Here is a 27456-nt window from a genome sequence, read left to right as displayed (position 1 = left end):
CTATGGCTTATGTCTTAGGAATGCGGGTGGCTTCACCTTGTAATTGAAATTGTTAAGTTGTGCTGGCTGGAAGTACGGCACGAGACTTGGCATACACGACGGACAAGGTCTCAAGCTGTCCTGAAACACAAGTCTGTACTTCATTATAGGCGATCAAAGAAAAGCTGATGCTTAGGTTTGAATTGAAAACACTTTGTATAGTGTGTTGCTTTTATTGGGGGGCCACACCAGCAGGTGTGATGGGAGGTACAGGTGTGTGGGGGTCAAGAAGCCTGAGTCCGCTTTGCTGGTGGCCCTGGTGGTCGGCACAACCACACGAGAGTCCCAGTCAGACAGCAGAGGGACGAGGTACAGGACAGATGTTCTGCTGAGTGTTCACTTTGTGGTCTATAAACTGGAAAGGACGGCTCAGATTTAAATAAATACATTTATTATGAATAACGGCCATATTGAGCTGTTCATCAGCCTGCCCTGAACAGGCTCTTCAATTGCGTAGAGACCCCCATGACCCCTGGCTGTGTGTGCATGGGCTCCAGCCTTGGAGGGGAACAGAGTGCACCCCTTCCCTGACTGAAACGCCGCTGCGCTACGCGGGAGACGCTGTCCACATGTGCTCGCTAGTTGGTTTTGTCCTGGAAAATGTACAGGTTGTTGGTGGCAGCCACGGCAATAATGTTGTCGTTGGGGTGCCAGGCCGTGTGCAGGATCTTCTTATTGAAGTCCAGACTGTCCACACTGATCTCGTCCTTCTTCCTCTTCCCGCCTGGACAAACTCTCCGAGGCTTCAGGGTGGCTCGAGGCTTGCTGTTCTCTCTGGAAGCTTCCAGGGTCACATCCCTCCGCGTGTTTCTGTCAAACATTCTGAAGAAGTTGTTGTAGGACCCCGTCATGATTGCACTGCTCAGACAGAGAGAGAAGCAGTGTAAGTGAGCAGGCACTCGGCGGCCGGCCTGGCGCGGGCCCCTTTCTGGTACCCTGTGCTCTCGTAACCAGTCTTAGCACTAAGACATGCACAGTAATCACGGTCAGGAGAGAAATGCAATGAGAATTTCTTACTGAACTTCATGTACTTATAATCATGTACAGAAAATCAGATGTTACAGAATAAAAAAGCAGTGGATTCAGACTCTTAGCTACAGTAAGGCACTTACAAGAGGCAAACACCCTCTCCACACACCTGCCCTGGTCCTGGGCAGCACTGGGACTTTTTCAGCCTCAGCTTCTGTGCTGTGCCAGGACTCGGAGCTGACATCAAGCTCAGTCACCAGACATCAGTCTCACTCGTCACTGTGGCCTCCCTCAGTAGGTCAAAGAATGAATTTTTAATTCATTGATTAAAAAAAAAGCAACAAATAAAGAGGAAGCCCTGGGGAGAAGTGTGGGAAAGACAGAACCTCATTTCACAACCAATTCCAGATGTCGCAATGCTCTTCCCTCAGGATGAATTCTAACGGCTTTCAGTATCTGTCATCATGACACATTTCTATCACACTGGTAAAGCCTTCTGGTCTTTTCTAGAAAAGTGAGAAAAAGGGCCAAATGACGACCCTGGCTTCAGAATGAGTCCAGCTCCGGAGATCTGCTCAGATGACACTGGTCTGGTTTCTCCTGGTGGGAAGGACAAGGCCAGGACCTCGGCCACGTCGCCCGGGCTCCCTCCTCCGACACCGCGGCCTCCTGTCTCGTCACGGCATGGGAGCGGCTGTCTTCATGGCACCAGGAGATGGAAGCCTGGTGTTTCTTTTCCACAGCTCAAGGCTGTTCCCAGCCATGGGCAAATGGTTGAGTGTCTGATTAACCTTGTCTAAAGCTTCACACCAGAAAAAAAGACTCAGGAGAAAAATCACTCCCAGCGGCTGTGCTTGCTTTGCTGTGGGAACACCGCCAGACATGGCGTCAGTGGACTCCTGGCAGCGGCTGTCACCCTCTAGACGGCTGAGGGCCGAGGGGCCCAGGGACAGGGCTTCCCCACTTCCTCTGCCCTCCACAGAGGCTGCCAGGCAAACGGGCAGGGGGTGTTCAGGGGACAGGTGATTTAAATGGATTTTGCATTAATTCAGATATACCAAAAAGCATAAAGAATAGCCATGTTCCCACAAACCACTGCTGACATTTGAACCCCACTGTGTCCTGTGTACAAGCACTAGAATCGGCGTGCACTACCTTGTGTGTGTGTATACAGCATTCTGAAATCATGTGTTCTTAGACGCTCACTGTTCTCCATGTCTAAACGTCAGGGTCTCCCACCGTGTACTTGTGCAGTCTGCTGTCCGTGCTCAGCACTGTCCGAGCCTCAACGACTGCACTGGTCATTTCTAGGAGCTCTATTGGATCCCTGTCCATATCTCCTAGATTGTTTTAGTCTGTGGTACCTTGTTCAAGTTTGGTTCCTTTAATCTGTGAATACTCTGGTTAGTTTGTATTCTGTAACGTCTGATTTTGAGTATCTGCATGCGTGGAGCACAGTTCTGTCATCCACTGACTTACTGCGGCAGCCTGGTGTTTCCACCTGTGAGCTCCCGTGCACCAACTGCAGCCTGGGAAACCCCGAGCCCAAGAATGATTCATGAGGGCTCTCCTCGTGGCCCGCTCCTCAGGCTGGTGTCTGCAGTGGACCAAGTGCAGGCCCACTGCCTGCATGACACCTGCCTGGCCCTCGGGTCACGCCCGTGGGACTGGGGAACCGAGGCCACCACAAAGCTCATGCTTGTTGCTGTGCCGTGAGGAACAGCCCTGTCTTGACCTTGGTGTCTCATGTCCTCAGCCAGCACCCACGGCCACTAAGAGGAAACCAGACCTGTAGCCGGTCAGCTCCTGCAGACACCCAGACTGTCTCACTCTGTCCCGACCATACTGCGGACAGAGGACAGGCTGGCCACAGATGTCAGCATCTCACCCACCCCACTCCCAGGCCTCAAACTCCTCTGGAAACCAGCAGATGCTCTTCCCGTAAGCTAGGAGGCCCTAGTTTCCGCGCCCTGCCCACGTGGGCCCACGTGCCTGTCCACTCCGGTCTACAGGAGCTGAGGCAGCGGGGCCTGGCTCCCTCTCCACTTCTGGCCCCTGTAAGACCCCTTCCTCGTGAGTTCCACTGTGTACATGAGGAGACGTGCATGGCCACAGCCGCATTCCTGCTGTTTGTGCCGAGGGTTTTCAGAGTGTCCGCAGGTCCCTTACAATAGGAGCACTAGTGACATGAAGTTCTAATAAAGATGATGCAAGATCACGTGCTGCCACCGCCAGGACAGACGTTTCTAATAGTAAAGACGCACTCAGCAGGACGCGCAGAACACACACTACCGAGGCGTCGGACTCGTGTCCCCAGTCCAGTCAGGGTTTCACCCAGGCTCCCCCCCCCCCCCCGTCTCCTCCCATAGTGACAGCCAGCAGCTCTACAGGTCTCCCCTGGGCTTCTAAACAAAAGAAAAGGAAAACTGAGCTGGCCATCCTCACACCTACTAGTAAGGGGCCTCTTACTGCCTTCCTCTTCACTCATCTTGAAATAAAAAATAAGCACTGAAGGAACAACACGAACCTGTACTGTGCTTACTGCGTAAATAAGGGATGAGGACCACGGGGAGCAGTGGGCTCACACAGACCTTCTCCCCGTGAGACTGTCACCACACACACAGCCCACAGCACTGTGCTTACCGCGTAAATAAAGAAGGGATGAGGACCACGGGGAGCAGTGGGCTCACACAAACCTTCTCCCCATGAGACTGTCACCACACACAGCCCACAGAGCCAGGTCTGCCAGTGTCCTCCACACAGCTCACCCTGGCCCTTCTACTTCTGGACGCCACATATCAAACCCAAGGTGACCCGAGGGAGACCGGCCTGTGTGGCGGTCAGTCTCGACGCAGGCTTACCTGTCTGGACCATTCCAGCAGCACTCAAACTTGTCGAAGATGCAGTCGTTTTCGTACAGAGAACACAGCTTGCTTCGAAGGTACTCGTGGACCTTAATGAGATCACAGGACGATTAGAAAGCGCCAGGTGCGAGGTGTGGGGAGTCCCCTCGCAGTGGCCTCACCTGGTGGGTCTCCACGGGCCGGCTCTCCATGTTGAGATCCCAGACCTTCACTGACAGGTAGTCTCGGGTCATCATGTACCGACCACTATGACTGAACTTCACGTCAGAGATGGAGGAAATGATTTCTGAGAAAAAGGATCTACTGCTGGGATCTTCAGGTTCTTCAAAAACTGAAAAACAACGTTTTAGCTTCTGTTTAGAAATTGCACATGTCGTACTGCAGCCCCAGCAGGACCGGCCCTCCCTGACACTCCAGGGGGCACACTTCCGGTCCCCAGACCCCGACTCGTCTTTGCCCTCTGTGCTCAGACATTTAGACAGGACACTCCAATGCCGAGTGGCAAGGGAAGCAGCAGAACAGCCCTGACCACACCCGGACTCACGACCAGCATCTCTGGGTGAGGCCTGAACTGCTACCTGAACAAGCTCCCCAGGACATGCTGATCTGTGTCCTGGACAAGGACCCTGCGCTGACTGGAGGCTGTCACTGCGCAGATGTCTGTGTGTCTTCGTGGCAGCAGGCCTGGGCACACATGTCCAGCCTTGCCCCGCCCCTATCATCCCATGAGAACACAGCCCTGGCTTCGGGGCTACTGAGCAAGTGCTCCCAGGTCCGCGGAGTGACCATGGCCTCCACCTGGGCACGCCGTGGTCCAGGTTTCCACAATGAACACGGCCCACTTTCGGCAAGGCTTGTCTCCACTACTCACTGGTCACCATGAACTGTGACGCAGGGGACCACTGCTTTCAGGAAGAGCCTCATCTTCCGGGGCAGACCGCTCTGCCTCCCGCTCTGCTCCCAGGGGCCGGTCCCCGCCCTCCACCTGTGCGTCTGGGGCTGCACCGCCCTGCCTTCAGCTCAGTCAGTTTGGGGCAAGGAGGTCTGCACGGCCTTTCATTTTTAAGCTGCTTTAGTTTTTCTTTTCTTTTTTAAATATAGGAACCTGTGGGCTTGCTGGCTCTGCATCTAAAGTTAACTTTAAGCAAGATGGTAGCAATTTATTCAAATTCCTTTGCTGACAAATAAAACAACTCTTGGAATCTAAAACCATTCAAGAGTGTTACCTGGCAGATAAGAGGGCAGGTATTCTAAGACTACCTCTTCACTGCAAGAATTCTACATGGAGCACAGAATTCTAAAACACACGTTAGCCTCAAAAAAGAGGATGAGACAGAAACGTGACTGAATGGAATACTGACGTGGGCACTGATGGTGCGGGTGCTCCATGCGGGAGACACTCCAGATGGACGGGGACGGGCCGCACTGAAGGACAGGGTCAGGAGGTGGACATCAAGGCACTACCTTTGACAGGACGTTTCACTGGGGTGCACTTCGGACTTGCCAGCAAGTGTCCTCACCACAACACGCGTCACCCCCATGGCACGCACACTGACTTTCTATAACGTCAGGCTATTCTTTATGGGCAAAAATAAAATGAAACCACAATTTTACTCACCTAGCAGCAACATGAAGATTTGGTATTAAAGTGCTAGACTTTTCCGAGGGACTGGCTGCCAGTCCAGTCCAGCTCCTTGACAGCCAGGAAAGGTCCTGGGCCAGTATGTTCTGGTGGCCCAGCCCAGATAGCTCTTGGCTGCACAGCCCGGAGCCCTGTGATGACACACCAAGACCCCGGCAGAGCGACCTTGTAGGGGCCCCACCACGAATATCTACAGGAAGAGGGACCTTAACGGTGCATCACTCCTGGCAGTGGCCCAGGACCAAGGTGGCACATGTTGGGTATGCAGGCACGAGAAGCAAGCCCTGGGCCCCTGGACATGGGATACAAGTGAGCCACCGCTGAGGGGGCACTTACACTTGGCGTGCTGGTCACACAGGGCGGAGGAGCGCATGTCACAGAGCCGCACGGTCCCTTTGCTGCTGCTGTGCACGAGCACGTTGCACTGGTGCGGGTGGAACTCAGCCGCGGTGATCACCTCCGTCAGCTCCTCCATGTTCGCGGGCTTGATGTCCACGATGTCTGGAAGCGCGGTTAAGGCTGAGTGTGGGTGGGTTCAGTCAGTCCACAGCCAAGTAAGGAAGCACAAGTACCCGCAGGGAAGTTACAGGATTAGCCGTGAGTGAGGCGATGACATACATGTATCCCGGACACTCCGACCCGGATGCAATCACCCAACTAGGGGAACGGTCTCCCAGGCTGGACACACACTTGCCCTCCCCCTTGCTGGGGATGTGGCCTGTAGCCTTCACACAGACCACACCGGCTAAGTGACACGAACAAGGACAGCGAGCAAGCACCCACCTGCACAAACCCCTGCTTGACCTGTACCACACACGGGGGTGTTCCCAAACTCCAGCAGACTCTACTTCCCCAGCGCCTGACACTGCCTCCCCCCGGGGTCTCTGTCGGCTGCCGAGTGTAGAAACAAGAGAAGAAACTGGCTCTGGGTCACGATGGAGCTTCAGAGACAAAAAAGCTGAAACCAAGGTGACACCACAGCTCAAGGCGTGGACAGACTGAGGCAGCGACCCCGTGGGCTGCAGCAGTGGGCCCCCATGCAGGGCGTGCAGTGCAGAGTGCAGGCCCAGGGCGGCAGTGGTCAGGCCGGAGAAGGAGCCAGTGCTGAGAGCAGAGAGCAGTGTCCCACACGTGACAGCTCAGCAGGAACAGGAAGCCAGAGCACACTGAGGGGACAGTGGGCACTGAAGAGCCCAGGGTGGCTGTCAGAGCGCAGAAGACGCAGAGCCACAGGCCCCGGGGACTGAGCATGGGAGCAGCAGCATCAGCCCGTCTCCATCATGGGAGCAAACCAAGGTATTTTTAAAGTGTTCGTAGATACAAGCAGGTCTGAGAAAGTATTTGTTTCATAATGTCACTGGGAGGGGGACAATGAAAGCTATGACTGCTTAACAAACTCTTGATGTTATCAGTTCTCACAGATCATTAAAGAAGAATGTAAGCTTCTAACAGGAGAAAAATAATGACAAAGGACAGTGAAAAAATACTCTCAAACATGAGTATTAATAGAGATCAACGGCTCCAGAGCGATACATAAAACAGGAATGTGTGTACGAGTCCCGAGGTAAATCCGTGCTCCTGCTGGCACGGAAAGATGGCCACACATGAAGAGAGAACGAGGTAATGGCAGCGGCACTGCGCCCACCAGGCACTGTCCTGAGGCTCTGCACCCAGTCTCTGTTCTCACAGGAACCCCAAGAGGCACATTCTAGCGTCTCAATTTCAGAGGAAGAGGAGGCTCAGAGAGACCGAGCTGAATGCCTCCTGACCCTCCTGATGCTGGAACTTCACTCTCACCGTGTAGAGGATGAGCTTGGTGTTTAAAAAAACACAAACTTGCTCACAGAAGCGTGAGAAGCTTGGAAGGTGGACGTCAAACTACTTACAATGAGCACCAATGGAGGGCGGACTAGGGCAGAACCTTCCTCCTCTGTGTTATTTCAGTTCTACTCAGAAGAATTATTAAAAACCTAAGGACCTAAGGAGAACACAGAGAAAGAGGAGCATGGGCATAAATACACAGTGGAGCTTTACCAACCTGGAGAGAGAACATGGGGAGTCAGACACGCCGTCTGTCCTGCCCTGGGCGGGCAGGCGGGCAGGGGGCGCTGAGCCCAGCCTCGGCCAACAGCGGCTCCACAGAGACCTCAGCACTGAGCATCAGACAGTCGCATACACTAGGTAACCACGTGAATAAGCAGACCAAGTAAAGGACAACTAATGAAAAGTGTGAGAGGCTAGCACTTATAAAGTCATGCACACTTCATTTCACGGGAGCTGTGTGAGTCACGGCCGGGCAGCGCTAAGCCTCAGCAGAGGCGTCCTCGAGACGACTCTGGCCAGCTGGACAGCACTCCAAAATGTGTAGAGATCCAACCAAAGCCACTTGATGTGTGCAACTCATAGGGCTCTCATCTTTTGCAAAAATCAGTAACTTTTAAAATGTGAATAGCCAGTAATATTCAGATTTTCACCCTAAAAGTAACAGTAGCATATATCACTTAAAAGATGAATTTTTTACTATGATTCCTTAAATAGCTCATCTTCTAAAAGAGAATTCTTATGTTGAACTTTCAAATAACTACTACTTAAAACTGCCCCAAATCAGCCAGGAAGGCAATGGACGTGAGTTCATGCTCATCAAAGAGGAAATTTCCCCCAAAGGTGGAAGGCAGTTGTGTTTTTAGGAACACTTGAAACCACAGAGAACTTCCGTCCCAGGCTCCCAGGCTGTGTGTGTGTGTGTGGGGGGGGGGGGAGCACTGAGACCCCGTTGAAGACCAAGCCGAGGAGAGTGTGAGCCCCGCCCGTGAAGGATACTAAAGCTTCTATCTGTGATCTCTAAGTGCCACAGATTAATTCTCAGGTCATCTGCAGAAAGATACGTTTCATGATCGCTGTTTACAGAAATAGAATTTATGTGGTATGTGTGGGCATTTGCATAAATTCTTCGTGGGCTTGCTTCTACCATGAGGTCCATGGGCTTCAATATTGGGACCTAAAAGTGGAAGGAAACAGGGATTCAACACAAGGTCACAGCAGCATATAATCAGAGCACACAGCAGATGACAAAAGGGACACATCTCCATTCACAGCTAAGTGACAGTTTAGTGCAGGTAAAGCCCACACCAGCGACAGAGCCAGGAAGCAGGCTACAGAGGTTGTCTGGCTCAAACGGCTCCCCCTGGCTGCCACTGCCAAGGATGGCACTTTCTTGTGGAAGAAAAGATTGAACTGGCACCTAAATCTACTGCTTCCAAGGTTCTGATGCCTAATGCTGTGGCTTCACTGTCCTGTCTGTCCCTGTGGCCACGAGCTGCCTGACTGCACGGTGTTGAAATTTCCCGCAGGGGGAAATTTCCTCCCTGCCCACTGTCCTGGCAGGGCCTTCTCCCCCCACCAGTGGCCTGCTGCTCACCACACACACACACACACAAGAGCCGTGGAGGCACAGGGCTGGAGGAGCGCCCGGCAGGGCCCGTGGTGTGAGGAGGTGCCTTTCTCAGCGTGGCCCTGGCTGCACTGTGTGGTCATGGGGCTGCTCACTTACAGGGAAGGGATGTCTGTTGTGGGTGTTACACTTTAGTAGAAGGTTTTAGAAGGGGGCTCAGAAACCCCATCTCTGTGATGAGCATCGAGGTCAGGGAAGGCTTTCCTGGGAACAGGCCAGCCATACCAAAGTGGAAACAGCAGAGTGGAGCACACCAAGTGAAGGACAAGAGGAAGGGCACAACTGTGGGTGACAGTGTCCACACGTGACAACAGAAAAAAGGCCCAACATCACTGACATCTCTAGCAGGAAGCGAGCTTTAAAATTGAAACAAAAAGGGCCCTGGCCAGTTGGTTCAGTGGATAGTGTCGGCTCAGTGTTCAGACATCCTGGGTTCGGTCCCTGGTCAGGGCACATATGAGAAGTGACCATCCGCTTCTCTTCCCCTCCCTCTCCCCCTTTTCTCTCTCTTCCCTCTCAGCCAGTGGCTTGACTGGTTCCAGCGTCATTCCCAGGCACTGAGGATGGCTCTGTTGATTCAAGTATCAGCTCCAGATGGAGGCTGCCAGGAGGATCCCGGTCGGGGCCCATTTGGGAGTCTTGTCTCACTATCTCCCCTCCTCTTACTAAAAAAAAGGGGGGGGGGAACCAAAAATGATGGTATATCTTTATAGTATATTTTTGTAATTCAAAACCAAAAGGAAAGACTAAAAAGATAAAAAGGAAACCTCTTAATTTAGTCTTCTTTGGCTAAAATTCTTGGGGAAAATATGCACAGAAGGACGTCCCTCATTTCAGTAAGTGCTGACCATACACCTGTTTTTTTTTTTTATGTATTTTTCTGAAGCTGGAAACGGGGAGAGACAGTCAGACAGACTCCCGCATGTGCCCGACAGGAATCCACCCGGCACGCCCACCAGGGGGCGTCGCTCTGTTGCGACCAGAGCCACTCCAGCGCCTGGGGCAGAGGCCAAGGAGCCATCCCCAGCGTCTGGGGAAGAAAGAGACAGAGAGGAAGGAGATGGGGAGGTGTAGAGAAGCAGATGGGTGCTTCTCCTGTGTGCCCTGGCCGGGAATCAAACCCGGGACTTCTGCATGCCAGGCCAACGCTCTACCACTGAGCCAACTGGCCAGGGCCCACACCTGCTTTCTCAAAGCAGGAAGTGTCAGTCCTATGTGGTTGGGGACAGCCTGGCACACCCTCCAACACATGTCTCTAATAATCAGAACACAAGACAACTGAATACTTACAGGAGAAGACGCCTTCCTCTAATTTAACCCCTTTTCTGACACTAAAATAATTTAGAGGAGAAGAAAATTCAAGAGCAACCGTTTTCACTCTTACCCAGTGAAGTTTAGACAACCTAGGAGTCTGTCACTGTCTCTCACTGAACCTTTAGAGGTAATTAGGAACTCAAACCCAGACCCGAGCTCACGGGTAAGTCACACTGTTACCCGGCCTGTGACCCCTCATAAGAGCAGCTTAGGCAGAAACTGCTCTTTTCTCACCCACATCACCAGCCGTCAATTCTGCCAGTTTTATCCAGGCCACATTCATAAAAGCAGCTTTGAAAAAAATGAAGATTGGACCTAATAAGTTTTCCCAAGAACAGGCCTGTGGGAGTCACGTGTGGCGAGTGGCCGTGGTCAGGAGGAACTTGGGTTCTGAGAGAGGGAGTGTGCTCAGGTGACAGCAGGGCTGGGGACAGGTTGGGAGGAGAGTGCAGTGGCAGGGCCACCCCACTCCCCTCACATGAGTGTAAGTGGCTTCTACGGGTAACTGTGACCCGTGTTACCATCACTAGTGGGGACTGTGCAGTATCGGGGAGCCATGGCACAGGTGCAGCAGCATGGGCACTGCAAATCATCCTGGTTCAAATTAGGGTCCTACAAACTTGACCTGAGCACATCACACAGCCTTCTTCCCCCACCCTGAGACAGTGACACTACCGACCTAAGAGGTCTTATGACTGTCGTCCCCCCCCCCCCCACATATCCTCGGCCACGCTCCCCTGCGCACACCCCCATTTTCCTAACTGCTGGGGCACCGCTTGCTGGCGGCTGGGACTCCGTCCTGTGCGCCCGTGTGCACCCCGTGTGGGGAGCTGAGGAATGGCATTGCAGACACATTGCCCAGTGTCACGGCCACTGGGGCTTGTGGGGAGAGTCCGTGACAGGGTCCCTCTCTGTAGTGCCTTAGCTACCAGTCTGCATGTGTGCCCTGGCCAGCCTGCACCCGACCAACAACTGAACACGCTGTCAAACACAGGAGGCAGTTTTGTCGGGGACCCTCTTCACCACTGGCTGCGAGTTTCCTGTGGCCACCTGGTGTCGCACGAGGTGTGCCTGGCTCGACACCCGTGTTTCATCTCTATCACATCTTGTCAGGCTGAAGACACTATTCGGGGAGTATGTCCCCAGGCCAATTACAAGACACTAAGATTTTAAGTTTTACTCTACTTCACAAGTGTTAAAAACGTGAAAAAACTGAGGTATTAGAAGTGATGAAATGCAGCCACTTCACACTGTATCTAGGAGCCCAAAGAGGGAGGGAAAATCAACAACTGAAAATAGCACCAGTGCTCGTGGGCTGTCAGGCGAGCATGGGACACCCAAGACCGGCCTCCGTCCACTCTGAGGAATCCAACAGAAACGGCCGGCCAGCCGGCAATGCGCCCTGCTAGCGGCAGCTCCTCTTTCAGCTCGCAACCTGTGCCTGTCACCGCAGGGGACTCTGAATTCCTCCTGGCCGCCAGCCCTCCACACAGGCTGCTGAACCTGTGCAGTGAAAGGTGGCGGATACATTTAGAAAAATTTCTGCTGTGGAATTAAATCAGAGTCTTTCCTTCGGTGTGTCGAAGATAACGTGTGACCTTTGCTCTTATGCAAACAGAAAGAATCTAACACGTATCATACCAGTCTCTAACACGTATAAGGACAACAACGAGTGTGTCATTACATGGGACTTCTGAACCAAGAAGGCAGACAGCAGCTCAAGCAAGCGGCATCACTCCCGTCTACAGGCAGCACTGACACAGGAGAGGGAAGGGGTGTACCCGCAGCGCTGTGACCCTAAAGGGGTCGCGAAGCCGTCCGTCTTCATCTTTCAGGTTATAGCCTTCTGCTCTTTTATCCCGTTCACTTATTTTCCATAATTTAATAGTTTTATCTGAAAATAAAAACCCCATTCTCCACGTTAAAAGGAAAATTGTATCAGGCACCACTATTATTGGGGCATTTTACTAGAAAACTGTTACTTCCAGTTGTGGATGAACACTCGTTCCCTACATAAGCACAGCTGTCAGAACAGGAAACGGGGAGGGAACAATGGGCACATCTTTTCCTTTTATAAGTATGTGGTGCTGGGGAAGGGGGGGGCAGGGTGAGGTGAAGGGGGAGGTGAGGGTGGGGTGAGGTGAGGGAGGGAGGTGAGGGAGGTGAGGGAGGGGGACGCGGTGAGGTGAGGGTGGGGGAAGGAGGGAGGTGAGGTGAGGGAGATGAGGGAGGGGGATGGGGTGAGGTAAAGGGGGAGGTGAGGGTGGGGGAGGGAGGGGAGGGAGGTGAGGGAAGGGGATGGGGTGAGGTGAGGGTGGGGGAAGGAGGGAGATGAGGGGAGGGAGGGGGAGGGAGGGAGAGGGAGAGAGAAGAAGGGGGAAGAAAGGAGAGGGGGGAGAGGAAGTATGTGTTTGCACTCTTTCAGTTTTCAACTAATTACTTGCTTCCTAGCTAATAATTACCCTCCCCCAAAGTTTAAAGCTGAAATAACTTCTCAAATGGGTTAAAATAAAAAAGAACCAACACACAGAAAATTAAAATAAAAACCTAAATCAAACAACTATTAGAAACAAAGCTCTTACCATTTGTAGAGAGTAGAAAATGAGCAGCATTCTGTTGTGGTAACCACCTAATTTTATTAATTTTCTCCTCAATTTCTAGACTTTTCAAATAGTCAAACTCTGGTTCATGACTTTGAAAGGTACTGTAAACATTATATTCTCCCCTAGAATGAGGGCGGCTTTTATTCTGCAAGGAAACAGGAATCTGTTTTAATGAACAAGCACAGTGCAGGGAAATGTTCGTCCTACCAATGTGAACATCAAATGACCACACACATTTTTAAAAGTTAAAAAAAAAAAATCCTGGGTCAAAAAAAATGTCCAACAGATGACATGAAAACCAGCCTCCTTAGTGATCCAGTCAGAAAGAAGAGCAGCCTCTCCTCCCTCCGGCCTGGGCTCCGGGTTCCAGCACAGCAGGCCCCTTTGCGTGTCCTTGTCCTGGCCTGGCTGTCCCACCCACCCCCCGGAACGGAGGGAAGCACCCGAGAGCAGGACCCACAGAAGCAACACGCTTGCACCCTGGTCCTGTGGAGTCTGCCGCTACCTGGGCAGCAGCCCGCACAGGCTGTTCACGGCCGGGCGCAGGAGCCCCACCCAGCAGCTACCAGAGGAGCGGAGCGGAAATCCCTACGTGTACTCGAGACCATGGTGAGACTCGCGTGCGAAATCTTTAACACAAAATCAGTTCTGTGTGCTGCAGTAGGAGCAGAGAGCCACACTTGGGGAGATGCATGCCGTCGTCATGACCAGGGCCAGCGCTGCGGGGGTGGGATAAGTCTTCCGTGGAAACCAGGAGGGAGATGGGCGGGCACTGTGGGCTCCCTCTGCCCGCCCAGGGCCGTCCTCTCCTGTTGTCAACAAACAAAACCTGGTGGTGGGTTCACGTGTATCCAAATGACATTTTCTATAAAATACTAAATATTTTATAATTAAAAATCAACACCAGTATTTTGTTAGTTCTTGTTCTTTAATGAGTACCTAAAATCTTATGTTTTCAGGTATCTAAATATCGAATCACTATGTTGTACACCTGAAACCGATATAACATTGCATGCTAACTGTGATTGGAAAATTAGATGAGCCTTTATGTATCGAGATACTTTGCATTTCTGAATTAAGGTCACATATCCTTAGAAAACGTCTCCCAAAGCTGCCCAGTGTGGCTGGTGCGCTGACTGCTGCTGTGTGTTGTGTGTGCCTCAAAATCGTCCGGTTCAGCGGTGGACCTGGGAGGCCTGTCGCACTGCCCTCAGCACCAGTGGACCTGGGAGGCCAGTCGCACAGCCCTGAGCACCCGTGAAGCTGGGGGGCCAGTGCCCTGAGCACCTGCTGAGCTGGGGGCCGTGCCGTGCGCCCCCGCACCACCCCACCCTCTCCAACAGAAACGCAGCCTCCAGAGGTCTTGCAAACGAGACAAGAGAAACCGAAGTATTAAAAAGAAAAATCTACAAACTCATGCAGTCCTGAGACTGGAGACACCAACCCACCAGGAGAAAGAGCAGAACACAAGTGTGTGAGTGCTGCCTGTCCTGCCTGGCCACCCCGCCCCACACAGGCCCCAAAGTGACAGGAAGGGGCTCAGTGGGGCCCGGTTCCCAGCAGGCGTGAGCAGAGCCCGAGGTCTGCAGAGGAGGGACTACCAGGCGGGCAGCTCCTTGCCGCGGGCTCACGGACCTCGGAGGCACCCACACAAAGGGCTCCCAGAGAGCAGGGGCTGAAGAGCCGTGACCAGGAGCTCTGCAAACGGCAGAGTTGACATGTGAGGTGGGGTTCGCTGGACAGAGGGCTCTGCTGCTGCAAAGGGGAAGAGCTCAAAGCCACACGACTGTGTCACAGTACCTGTCCCCTGCACCTGGCCCTTCCGGGACTTAGCAGCCACCCTCTATGCTCTGTGCCCTCTATGCTCTGCGGAGTCCCAGTGCTCCAGGGCAGCTGGGCCTTCCCCCGCCGGCCTGTCCCGGGGTCTGCAGTTTGCTGGGGGCAGCTTCATTCTGCAGGCACCACAGTCTCAACTGTGTCTGACTGTGGGTAAGAACGGACTAGGTTTACACTTCACTCCTCAGTGAAAAAGTCAGGTCCACAGCAAGGAAGACACGCAGCAACCACTAAAACGGGGTAAAAGCAGATGGAATATGGAAACTCTTCGTATGTTAACCAGAATACAAAGGAGGTGGGGAACCAGCTGCCCAGGGTTTATCAAATTGCAATTGGTCAGGTTGATCTAGCAATGATTTGATACATCTTAACACAAGGTGATAGGTCCCAAAACCATAACACCCAACACATCTATTAATAAGATGCTGGAGTTTTATTGCCATCTCTTCATATTCAAAGCTAGTTATTTTTCAGGTTTACCAATGACCTAAAAAACAAGAAAAAATCAATTTCTATGAGGACATCATTAAAATGGCAAGTGTTAAGGAGCTACGGGTGAGCTCTGAAATGTAAGAGCTGACTCGCCACCGGGGAAATGACACCAAACTGCACCTCCCTGTCCACGTCCGTGCCTTTTCTGCAGCACTGCGTTGACAGTCCCCCTCTGGGATTAGAATGCAAAACTGTACACTTATCAAATTGTCTGTGAAGCTTCAGAAAGATGAAGCATCATATATTCACAAGAGAATTCTCACCATCCTAAATCAAACAATTGGGATTTAAAGAAAATTTTAGCTGTACAAGGCCACAGAAAAAACCACAGCGACAAGAGATGTATTTTATGATGTTGGCACTCTGTACATCTCTCCCCATTACCCCAGCAACTGTCCACTTCCACAGGAAGCCAGGGCCATCCCCCAGACGCACCTTGGTGCCCCTCTCTGGTGGCATGCATTGTCACGCAGACCTCCATGGAAGAGAACAGGGCTTGCTAGCCTGTTTACCAAAGTTTTACCACAAAATTTTAGAGACTAGAATTTGGAGATGAAGAAGTCACTGCCCACTGATCTGCCCAGAAATAAGATGCTCTGCCAAAGAGACCCAGGCCCACCAGGACCTGCATGGGGGTCACTACCTTGTTCCTTCCATGGTGCTCTTGGGGACTCTGTGACCCCAGAAGTAAAGTGGGGGTCAAGGCCCAGCTCATTCCCACCCCTTTTATGCACAACCTAAAACAAGGGTTTCTCTCCCCCAGGAAGGGACATTACCTACAACCTGCGCTCAGGAGTGAGACTCACCTGTGCCCCCTCCCGCCCCTCTTTTGAGGACACCTTCCCTTCCTGCACCAACAGCAAAGCCTCAAGGACTGGGAGACAGAGAGACACCCCCCTCACCCTGCCCAGTCCCCCAGCAGCACCCGCATGGCAGGGCCACAGGCTGGGGCTTGTGGAGTGATTTCACGGACAGCCCCTCTAATGAGTGACAGGACGAGAACAAGCAAACACAGAAACCCACCACCTGCCTCCTTCATTTCGTCCTCGTGGCACCGTGACAACCTGTGGGCAGGCAAGGACTGCAAGGACTGTCCTCCTCCCCTAAAGATGAGGACGTGGGGACTGGTCAGGGCTGGATGATCAGACCGCCTGGAGATTATTCTGGAAAGATTCTGCAGGCACTACTGCAGACTGAGAAAACAGCTGTGCCCCTCTCCTCTACATGGCAGGAGAGGGGCTGACTGATTCATCGGGTTCGTGGACTGTAAATTACTGACCTCTTGCTCCCGCTGAAAAATAACAACTCTGCCGCCCTTGTCTCCTGTTGCAAGAAGGTCTCCAGAGTAATTAAATTCAACAGTTGAGATGATGTCAGCTGTCAATAAAATACAGAAGCAATTTCCAGGTTATGATTATGAGAGAAGCTACAATGAATACCAAAAATCAATAAAAAGAGTCAAAAGAAAGATAAACACGTATAAAACTTTCTCCCTGCATAAAGTCAAATATTCATGGGAAACTTGTTATTATCAAGCAGCCACTTATTGGTTCTGAAGCCCGGAGCCAATGAGCACATATTGATTTACGGGTTTGCTTAGGTGATGTAGTGCCTGGTCCCTTGTGCACCAGAATTCATCTAGATTGGGTTGTCTTAATACAAGGATTTAGGGAAGAAATTTAGAAAATTAAAATTGAAAATAAAAATGCTGGTCCTAGGAGACTATTGCCTGATTTGTAATGCATGCCTAATTCTAACTTTTAAAATAAATCTGATTGTTATGGGATAGACAGTACAAGTTCTGTCCACTGTCTAGATAATGGATAAAGTCATGCCACGGAGAGTGATGGCATCATTACTTAGCAAGACACTGCTGGTCAGGTGCCTGAGACTTCTGACACTATCAACACAAAGATCCTGGACATCACTCCTGAGGGGTGAGGCCCACAGGTACAGAGGATAAAGTCAAGTGCTGGAAAAGTCCTTAGCTGTCCCAAGGCTAACATTTTAGTTAGAGGGAATGAATCTGAATTTGTGAGGGACACTGCACCAAGAAATGTGCCCCCTCGGGCTCTGGAGAGAAGTTTTCTCTGGAATTCTGGCCTGAGTGCTGACTGAACAATGACTACCTGTGGGTGTGGTCTCCCAAGGGCCTGCATTTGCTGGTTCTATGGCCACCACCAGAATCAACCTTTGTCAACTGCCCCAGAAAACCCATCTCTCTGCTCCGAGGAAGGGCTGGTTCACTTCAAAGCGTGCCCACTACTGGAGCATCAGCACGAAGGGCATGTCCACCAGCAAATGAGAGTAACCGGCCGGGTCAGAGGGCCACTGACGTTGGGGTACTTAGAGAAATAACTGAACTCGCTGTCATAAACGTCTTCACTAATTGGAAACAGACCCCAACGTTGAAACTACTTGAAGAACCCCTCAAAGTAGCCACAATATATAACTTCAAAAAGTATTCACAAACATTCTCATTAAAGAATTATGAGCCTGACCAGGCAATGGCGCAGTGGATAGAGCGTCGGACTGGGATGCGGAGGACCGGGGTTCGAGACCCCGAGGTCGCCAGCTCGAGCGCGGGCTCATCTGGTTTGAGCAAAAGCTCACCAGCTTGGACCCAAGGTCGCTGGCTCGAGCAGGGGGTTACTCGGTCTGCTGAGGGCCTGCAGTCAAGACACATGTGAGAAAGCAATCAATGAACAACTAAGGTGTTGCAATGCGCAATAAAAAACTAAATGATTGATGCTTCTCATCTCTCCGTTCCTGTCTGTCTGTCCCTGTCTATCCCTTTCTCTGACTCTGTTTCTGTAAAGAAAAAAAAAAGAACTATGATTTCGCCTGACCTGTGATGGTGCAGTGGATAAAGTGTTGGCCTGGAATGCTGGGTCGCCGGTTCGAAACCCTGGGCTTACCTGGTCCAGGCTATACTATGAGTTGATGCTTCCTGCTTCCCTCACCTCTCAAAATCAATTAAAAAAATTATGATTTCTTATCGCATTGGCATTGCTAACCGACTTATAAAAAGATACTGAATTTTACTGCCTGGGATTTCTTTATTATTTTAAAAATAAATCTTCAGTTAAACTTGGGAAAAGATTTAAGCTTCTTCTTGTTAGAAAGAAGTGTCAGTTTTTAAACTAAATTACTCAACACAGTTTGCTTAAATGAAACAAATTCTGTATTGGACTAAAAGATACTAAATCTATATTACTTACACCCAGGGGGTATACCATATTATATAATTAATGGTATTCTAGTTGCCAGTGATTTTTAAACTTAATTAAAATGGACTGAATTTTTAAAAAAGAACTCCCATGAGTTTCTCATCACTATCAGTGGTGAGAAATTATTCTCATTAAGGTACGTAAATAGGTATAAACCTAAAATTAGAAATACACTTTGAGCCTGACCAGGCGGTGGCGCAGTGGACAGAGCGTTGGACTGGGATGCAGAGGACCCAGGTTTGAGACCCCGAGGTCGCCAGCTTGAGCGCAGGCTCATCTGGTTTGAGCAAAAGCCCACCAGCTTGAACCCAAGGTCACTGGCTCCAGCAAGAGGTTACTCGGTCTGCTGAAGGCCCGCGGTCCAGGCACATATGAGAAAGCAATCAATGAACAACTAAGATGTTGCAACACACAACAAAAAACGAATGATTGATGCTTCTCATCTCTCTCTGTTCCTGTCTGTCTGTCCCTGTCTATCCCTCTCTGACTCACTGTCTCTGTAAAATATAAATAAATAAATAAAGTTTAAAAAAAATACACTTTGAATTTAGAATTGCTCTAATGTCAAAATAAATACGTAAACTAAATACTAACAAAATTACAAAGTCAATGAAATTAGAATTACCAGCATGGATGTAACCTGACGAATGCTCCCTTACAAACCAGACCGGCGCTGACAGCATGGGCCGACCCTGATGAGGGCACATGCTGGGCGCTCGGACACTCCCGCGCACCCACGAGGACTCGCTTCTGCCGCTTCCTGTCTGAGCGTCAGAGCCTGGTCGCAGGGCCAGAGTGAGGCTCCCGGGCGATGGGCAGGCAGCTGCGCGGAGGCACTCTGCTGTGAGGACGTACTACGTTCACGGAGCATGCTCAGCAGCCCCTAAGCACCCACCTCAGACCTGAGCCGGTGTGGTGGCTGCTCAGATGCTCCTCTCTTCTCCCTCCCATCCACATCAAGGAGGTGGAGTGGGGACTGACCCAAGTCTCAACACGGACAGGACTGCATGTCTGAGCAGAGCTGCTGGGCTCCCAGCCCGTCCATCCGACAGCTTCTCCCACGCATGCCCGTGTCCCAGATGCTGTCCTCCAGGAGTGAACTGTTCCCTCCACCCCCAAGATTCCTCTCCAAAACGATCAAGCCTGGGAGAGGGCGTCAGAGCCTCCAGCTGAAAAGCCCACCTGCACACAAAAGTGCTGCGGGCCCAACGGCTCCACTGAAACAGGAGCCTCAGCTCAGAGTCGCACAGGTGTAAGAGACCCAAAACAAAGGAGGAACTTGGAGGAAAGAGGACAGTGTCAGTAAAATGTCAAACAAATGATAATTCACGCCCCTAGGGAGCTAACCCCTAGTAACACTGGTCACACTGCCAGCAAAGCACACCCAGTATTTTTTTTTTTTTGTATTTTTCCGAAGCTGGAAACGGGGAGCGACAGTCAGACAAGACTCCCGCATGCGCCCGACCGGGATCCACCCGGCACGCCCACCAGGGGGCAACGCTCTGCCCATCTGGGGCGGCCCTCCTCCGCGACCAGAGCCACTCCAGCGCCTGGGGCAGAGGCCAAGGAGCCATCCCCAGCGCCCAGGCCATCCTTGCTCCAATGGAGCCTCGGCTGTGGGAGGGGAAGAGAGAGACAGAGAGGAAGGAGGGGGAGGGGGTGAAGAAGCAAATGGGCGCCTCTCCTATGTGCCCCAGCCGGGAATCGAACCCGGGTCCCCCGCACACCAGGCCGACGCTCTACCGCTGAGCCAACCAGCCAGGGCCAAGCACACCCAGTATTAACCAGGGGGTCTCACCACAGCCTGTGAAGCCAGCTGCCTGGCAGAGAGGACCAGAGATGGTGCACTATACCCAGTGGGGTCCCTAAAACCAGCAGCGAGCTATGAGAAAGGAAAAACAACAAAGAAGTGCTCTTTGAAATTCAAATGTAAAATAATAATCATAAAAAACTCCAGCCTAGCCCTGGCCAGTTGGCACAGTGGTAGAGTGTGGGCCTGGTGTGTGGAAGTCCTGGGTTCGATTCTCGGCCAGGGCACACAGGAGAAGCACCCATCTGCTTCTCCACCCCTCCCCCTCTCCTTCCTCTCTGTCTCTCTCTTCCCCTCCCGCAGCCAAGGCTCAATTGGAGCAAAGTTGGCCCAGGCGCTGAGGATGGCTCCATGGCCTCTGCCTCAGGTGCTAGAATGGCTCTGGTTGCAACAGAGCAATGCCCATATGGACACGCCCCTTGGTGGGCATGCTGGGTGGATCCCGGTCGGGTGCATGTGGGAGTCTGTCTGACTGTCTCCCCACTTCTCACTTCAGAAAAATACACCCCCCCCAAAACCCCAAAAATGAAAACAAAAAAACCCCAAAACATAAACAAAACAAAACTCTCCAGCTTGACCAGGTGGTAGCGCAGTGGATCGAGTATCAGACTGGGATGCGGAGGACCTGGGTTCAAAACTCTGAGGTTGCCAGCTTGAGCAAGGGGTCACTTGGTCTGCTGTAGCTCCCTGGTCAAGGCACATATGAGAGAGCAATCACTGAACAACTAAAGAGACAAAGGAGCCGCAAGGAAGAATTGATGCTTCTTGTCTCTCTCCCTTCCTGACACAAAACAAACAAACAAAAAAAGAACTTCCACAGATTTCTTTCTAAGAGTAAGCAAAAAGACAAAAGAGGTGAACAACAGGGAGTAAGAGCTAATCAGAGGGTTGGGTGAGGGGCCCATCACCAGTCACCAAGCTCCAGGGACACAACAATGAAAGGAGAAAACCATCAAAGGAGTGAGACAGGAGTTCCCAGTTGGCAGCACATGAGTTCTAAGCCACGTCTGGCTGAAGACCAGACCCAGTCGAGTGCAGCACTCTGAAATCCAGAACACCAAGGATTCTCCAGAGGCCCAGGCTGGTTGGCTCAGCTGCAGAGTATCAGCCCGGTGTATGGAAGTCCTGGGTTTGATTCTCAGTCAGGGCACACAGTAGTGACCATCTGCTTCTCCACCCCTCCCCCTTTTCTCTCTCTCTCTTCCCCTTCTGCAGTCATAGCTCAAATGGTTTGAGATAGTTGGCCTGGGCACTGAGGATGGCTCCATAGCTTCACCTCAGGTGCTAAAATAGCTCAGTTGCTGAGCAATGGAACAGCGGCCCCAGATGGGCAGAGTATCACCCTGTAGGGGGCTTGCCAGATGGATCCTGGTCGGGGCGCATGTGGGAGTCTGTCTCTCTGTCTCACAATTAAAAAAACCCAAATTCTCCAGAAAAGACAACCATGTCACTGAAGGAAGGAATCAGCTGGCATCACATGAGATGCAGGAAAATGGTAGGAATACTCACCACCCTCAAAATTCTGGTAAAAATAATTTTCAACTTATAATTCTGTAACTAGCCAAGTTTTGGTATCGATTCATTGATAGATATGACCCATGAGAACATCAGCTCTCGGGCCTCCTGCAGCCACGGCTCTGAGAACCCCTGGTTTAGCACAGGACAGGCCTGACCCCGCTGTACTGTTAACAGTGGTGCTGGTCCTCCACCACACCGTTCCAAGTGGGGTCTTGGGCTGCTTTCCTGCTGCAAAGGCAGAGTTGGGATTAATCGTTGCAACAGAGACAGCCTGGTCTACAAAATCTATACAATAGGTACTATTTGCCCTTTACAAACAAGCTGGCAAACCTCAGATTTAGAGTAGGCTGGCATTTCCGCCTCTGTTCTTACTCCATTGCTATCCATTCTTCAAAGGCCAGAGTGACCTTCCTAAAAAATGTCAAGTCAATGTCACTTCTCTGCTTAACATCTTAAAGGCTTATTATCACAATCATGCTAGAGCTCAATTCAAGTCCTCAGCACGGTATTCAAGGTTTTCCTTCATCGCCCTCTGGACCCGCCAACCTGCCCCTGCCAGGTACTCTGGTTTCCCAGAATGCACCACACTCTCCCCAATCTTTCCTCCAGGACCCTCCACGGAACATTTTTCTCCCCTTTCCTTCCCCCTCCTCCTACACACAGCCCCACTTTTCACGCAAGTCTCTGCTGGGCACCTCTATCACGCTCTCTCCACACGCCCGCCTCTCAGAAAGTTGCATTGACCCCTGTGCTCGTCAGGCAGTCTAAGCAGAGGTCTTCCTGAGTCAGGAGCTGGGTTTCTCTGTTCTAACAATCTACACCCACAGTCCTCTGCACCACAGACCTTTTATGATGAACTCAGCCGTAAGCTCATCCCAAACACCAGCTTTTAACAGTTACCAGGTACTGTGCTGCCCATCTGGCAGGGCGTTCCCTTGCAATCCCTAACAACCCTGTAACAGTCACAGGGAACAGCATCTGTTTTACAGACGAGGAAAGAGAAGGTAAGTAACCAGGCAAGTTAACAGAAAGCTAGTAAGAGGCCTGAAATAGGCTTTGTACCAAACGCCTTTACACATCCGATTATCAATCAAGTTGAAGAGATAGGCCTAACCCTCAGGACAGAAGTGAGGACCAGCAAGCAGGGCAGAGCCAACAGCTCAACACCTGGTATGCTGAGTGCAAGGGAAGGTCAGGCTGTAACACACAATACAGGATCAAGAGCGGCTAAGCCGTGATTCACAAAGACAGTGGAATCTGAGATGGATTCAGAAAGTAGGATAGACAGAAGGCAAAGAATATTCTCAGTTGGCAAAGAAGTACGAGCAGCATTCAGGAGATGGGAAGGATCACTGAAAAATAATGGAAGAAACCAGAAATCATGTGCCATGTGAAAGGTTCGGGGTGAGCGGAGAGACTGGAAAGGGGTCAGGACAAAACAAGAAACTGTTCTTTTTACATTTAAGTATAGCTGCAACAATTTCCGGGTTACAGAGGCACTGCACATTGTTTAATATTAACAAAAACCTGATGCTGAAGTTAGAAAAGGGCCTTCAGACCTGATAAATGGCAGACACACATCAAACCCAGAACTTCCCAGTAAAACAACAGACTTTGATAAGTAATAAAAAAAAATCAACGAATAGGATTTAATACTACCATAATCTTGTAAGCTTATATCTGACTATATAACTAAGTTCAGTCCAGTTTCCTGAACACATAGCTTGATTTCAGAGACATTACAATGAACCTGTGTTCAATAACATTAATCAATATGTTCAATGCATTAATCAATATACTTGATAATTCCAAAGTCAGACTCTCCTCACAAAACTCCTAAATTCAACTGCAAGAATGTTACCAGATCATTTTCCATAGAACATGCTTTCCTGAAGGCCTTTTCAATGGCATAAATTATAAATGTTAAGTAAATGGGAATTCTATAATGAAATGTAGACATCAGATTGGAAATAATTCAAATAACCAGACACGTTGTCCCATAGTGATTTAAAAAAAAAAAAAAAAAAAGCCACTAATACTAAATGTCATTATATACAGAAAAAAAAAAATCAATCACTCTACTCTAAAAATGATGACTATATCTGAAAAGTTTTCACAACTACCATATTTCATTGCTTCTAAGGGGCACATTTTCCCACATTTTAACCTCTGTGAAATCAGATGAATTGTATATTCAATGAAACACAGTAATTTCTTAGTGCTGACGCCCAAGTGCCCTTAGGTTTTGCTACCCTTTCGCTTTAGAAAGGCGGGCCCTACTGGATTACTCAGATACCCGGATTATTTATATAACATCCCAGATTTAAGCTTGAGTTAAGCAGATAAACGCTTAGTTTTCTTTAGTATTATTTTTCCAGAAAAAGATTGTCTAATTCAATGCAATAGATCAGATCATGGATTAAGATACTGATTAAAACAAAATCATCAAATACAATAACACCAAGAGATTTAAAACTACAAATTCTGAGACGAAAGGAACCAGCCACTATTAAACTCTACAAAAAGCCACATGAAATCAGGTAACAATTCATTACAGAGTCCCCTCCAGCTCCCCCACCACTGTTTATCCAGAAAGGGCCCCATGTGCAAAGGCAGTGGACCCCAAGCTCCCTACAAGAAGGCAGCGACGTCACAACAAAGTCACCTGGCAGCAGAGTTCCTGCGTCATTTGCCTGGCACTCAAGTGTTTCAGCGACTTCTGCCTGCATGGTAGCCCTTCTTCAAACACTCTAGCCTGGCCATTCTTGAACCCCTGCTACTGGCCTCACAGAATCTGGACAGAGACTCCCCTTCCAGGGAATTCCCCACAATTCCCTGTGGTGAGCTCCTGAGCTTCAGAAGGACAGAGCAACCTCGACCCCCCCCCCCCCTCAGTGGCCACATCCCATGGTGGGAATTTTAGCAGTAGTGGCCACAAATGGCCACTGAAGCAGCACAGCATGCATGGGCCCTGGAGCCAGTCAGCCTGTTGACCAGAGCATCTGGCCTCTGTGCCATGGCTTCTGCATCTAAAACTCCGAACAACAATAAATAGCTCCTCCCTCCTTGAGTTGTGTAAGGATGGAATCAATGAACACAGGTAACTGGGAGCAGTCTCTGGAAGGTCACGCTCAACAACTGTGAGCTGTCATTACCTCCTAGCTGGGTCCTTTACAAGGAGCTGGGTGGTAGTTTGGGCCACCCAGCCTTCAAGCTTGAGAAACTCACACTCTGCTGAAAGAGAAGGATCATAATACCATGTGACATCTGCATAAATGCTGACCCAGCGAAAGGGAACGGTTGTCCAAGGAAAGGGAGGAGGGGCTGGGTGATGGAGAGTAAGCGTCAACATGAAAAATCCACACATTGAACAATTTCCAAAAAGTGATCACCATTTGGAACTTAACTATTTGGAGGTACAAGCTAACAACCTCTCAGTTCCTTCTGGAAGCCTCCTCCTGGTTTTAAGATTTTTGACTATTGCTCATCTAGGCATAAAGGCTCACCTACTGCCCTTTTGGGGGTGATGACTACAACTACAGCTAGCTTGTTGTAGGGGGAGAGGCAACTCACCAGTGACCATGACTCCTGCATCCAGCCACCAGGAGGATGGTCACTAACTTCCTCCTGAGCCGGCCCTACTCCTCGGTGTGGGCAGACAGGACAGCCTTGGTGGTGCTATGGCTGACCTGATCAGTAAGCAAGACCCCACTCTTAAAAGGCTTCAAATTTTATGCCACACAACACTTCCTTCAGGAGTTACGAGTCAAGCCTCCCAAAATGATTAGTTTTAAACATAAAAGGGAATAAAAAGCCGGTCTCCCTGGCACACACACCTTACCTACAAAGTCAGGCTGCACCGCTTCACGCACACTGGTGCCTCCCTACCCCAGTGCAGAGAGGACCAGCCTCCCGGTCAGCCACACTTGAGAAGCGGCAGCCCAAGGGCAGCAGTGGCTCTTCAGACAGAGCTCAGACCAGAACACAGCCTTCAGGAACACACTCACTACTCAAGGCACCAGGGCCCAGCACCTCCCGTAAGTGGTCCGTGTGCGCCACACTTGGGCACTTCTTCCTCGAGGCTGCCCGGTGGCACCACCGGCTCCTCCACGGTCCTCTTGACCCTCAGTGGCTGCACCCTCCTCCCTCTTGACGACTTCTACCGTAGTAACACAACCATACGAAACTGTCACAACTGTAAGACAAACAGTGAAGGGTCATAACTGCCACCTCTAAGGCCACAGCAAGTGCGGACTCAGACAGAAAGCTTGAACACATCCCACAATCAAATAACACGCTGGTGATCACCACAGACCTTGCTATCACAAAGACAGAAAACCCAAAAGACCAACCCTTTTAGAGATGTCCAAAATTTCACTTAAACATGCAAAGCTATCCTATCAGTTTAACTCTGAGAACAAAATGTTCTGTCAAGATTTTGCAAAGGACAGCGTCCTGTCAAACTGTCACATTGTGCTTTAAAAGACATCATTTCAACCCAAACAGCTTGGGAAAAACAACTTCTCTACAGAAAGGGAGAGGCAGCAAGCCCCTCCACCCCCTGCCCCTAAACACACACGCTTTGCTTTGCCGCTGGCAGGAATTTCGCGTGGGCCGGATTGTCACCCGCTTGGCACAGGCAAAATGAAAAAAAGGAGCGCATCCTAAAAAAAGAGAAAGAGACCAGGAAACCACTGCGGTTACAGAGTCGCCCAGTTCCCATCGCAGGCCAGCAACCGCACCACGAGCCTCCCAAGGAGGAGCCGACAGCTGCGGCCCCGCCAGGCGGGCGGGCAGGGCGCGTGGATCCGGGTGCGCAGGGCGCGAGGCCGGGCGCCCACCTGCTGGCCCCTGGGCAGGAGCACGGCGGTCTCCCGTGCGCGCCCGGCGGCCACCACGTGCGCCTGCTCTGGCTCGCGCGCGTCCGACGGGCAGCCCGCCGCGTGGCGGCCCGGCAACCTCGCCCCCGGCTCAGTCAGGGGTGGGGTCACGGGGAGGACCGACCAGCTCCGGGTTAGGAGCTTTGCAAGACGTCGCCGGAGAGCGGCTGACACCGTAGTTCCGAGCCGGCCCCGACCCGCGGGGATGAGACCGCGTGCGTCCCGACCTCCGTCCGCCCCGCCCGCCCGGCCCGGTCTCTGCGCTGAATCCAAGCCCGCCGAAGCAGCCGGTGGCCGCCTGACCTTGGCCTCCGCGCCGCCCGCGAGCAGCGCACACGCTCCGGGGCGGCCGCTGCGTCGGGTCCCGGGGGTCTCGCGCGGGGAGGGGCGCGGAGGGCGCGGCCTTACCTTCCGCCACGTCCTCGTCGATGGCCCCCTTGACCTGCGAGAAGCACCACTGCACGTCGTTGCCGCCCGCAGGGCAGCCGCCGCCTCCGGCTCCTGCGGACACAGAGGCGCGTCAGGCCCCGCCCGGCCCCGCACACGCCCCGCGCCCCGGTCCCCGCCCGCGCGGGTCCTCACCTGCCATAGCCGGCCGGCCGGCGGGCGCGCGCGGGCCGGCGGGCGGGCGCTGAGGCGGCGGCGGACGAAGAAAGCGGCCGCCGCGCAGCTCCCGCCCCAGCACCTCAGCCAGGCCGCCACCGCGGCCGCCGCCGTCACAGCCGGGGAGGGATTTTTTTTCTCCCTTTTCAAAATGGCGCCCAATGCCAGTCGCCCTGCTCAATGACGTCATCCCCTCCGCCTCCTC

General features: G+C 51.5%; 1 protein-coding gene across 2 annotated transcripts; it reads right to left on the bottom strand.

Moving 5' to 3' along the window:
* Positions 1–413: 413 nt before the first annotated feature.
* PPP2R2D (protein phosphatase 2 regulatory subunit Bdelta) lies at positions 414–27456 on the bottom strand. 2 transcript variants are annotated; one of them, XM_066238314.1, is made up of 10 exons: positions 27231–27456; positions 27057–27149; positions 16490–16587; positions 12862–13027; positions 12061–12173; positions 8335–8512; positions 5851–6015; positions 4034–4203; positions 3870–3961; positions 414–897 (listed from the first exon to the last, which is right to left on the bottom strand). In XM_066238314.1, exons 1-10 carry the CDS (start codon positions 27439–27441, stop codon positions 618–620), a joined length of 1566 nt encoding a protein of 521 aa, XP_066094411.1. In that variant the 5' UTR covers positions 27442–27456; the 3' UTR covers positions 414–617. The 2 variants fall into 2 exon arrangements, with proteins under 2 accessions (XP_066094411.1, XP_066094413.1); XM_066238316.1 differs by lacking the exons at positions 12061–12173; positions 12862–13027; positions 16490–16587; positions 27057–27149; positions 27231–27456 and adding an exon at positions 11964–12052.

Source organism: Saccopteryx bilineata, chromosome 7 (assembly GCF_036850765.1).
Source record: "Saccopteryx bilineata isolate mSacBil1 chromosome 7, mSacBil1_pri_phased_curated, whole genome shotgun sequence".
NCBI lineage: Eukaryota > Metazoa > Chordata > Mammalia > Chiroptera > Emballonuridae > Saccopteryx > Saccopteryx bilineata.
This window is presented reverse-complemented; position numbering and strand designations above follow the sequence as displayed.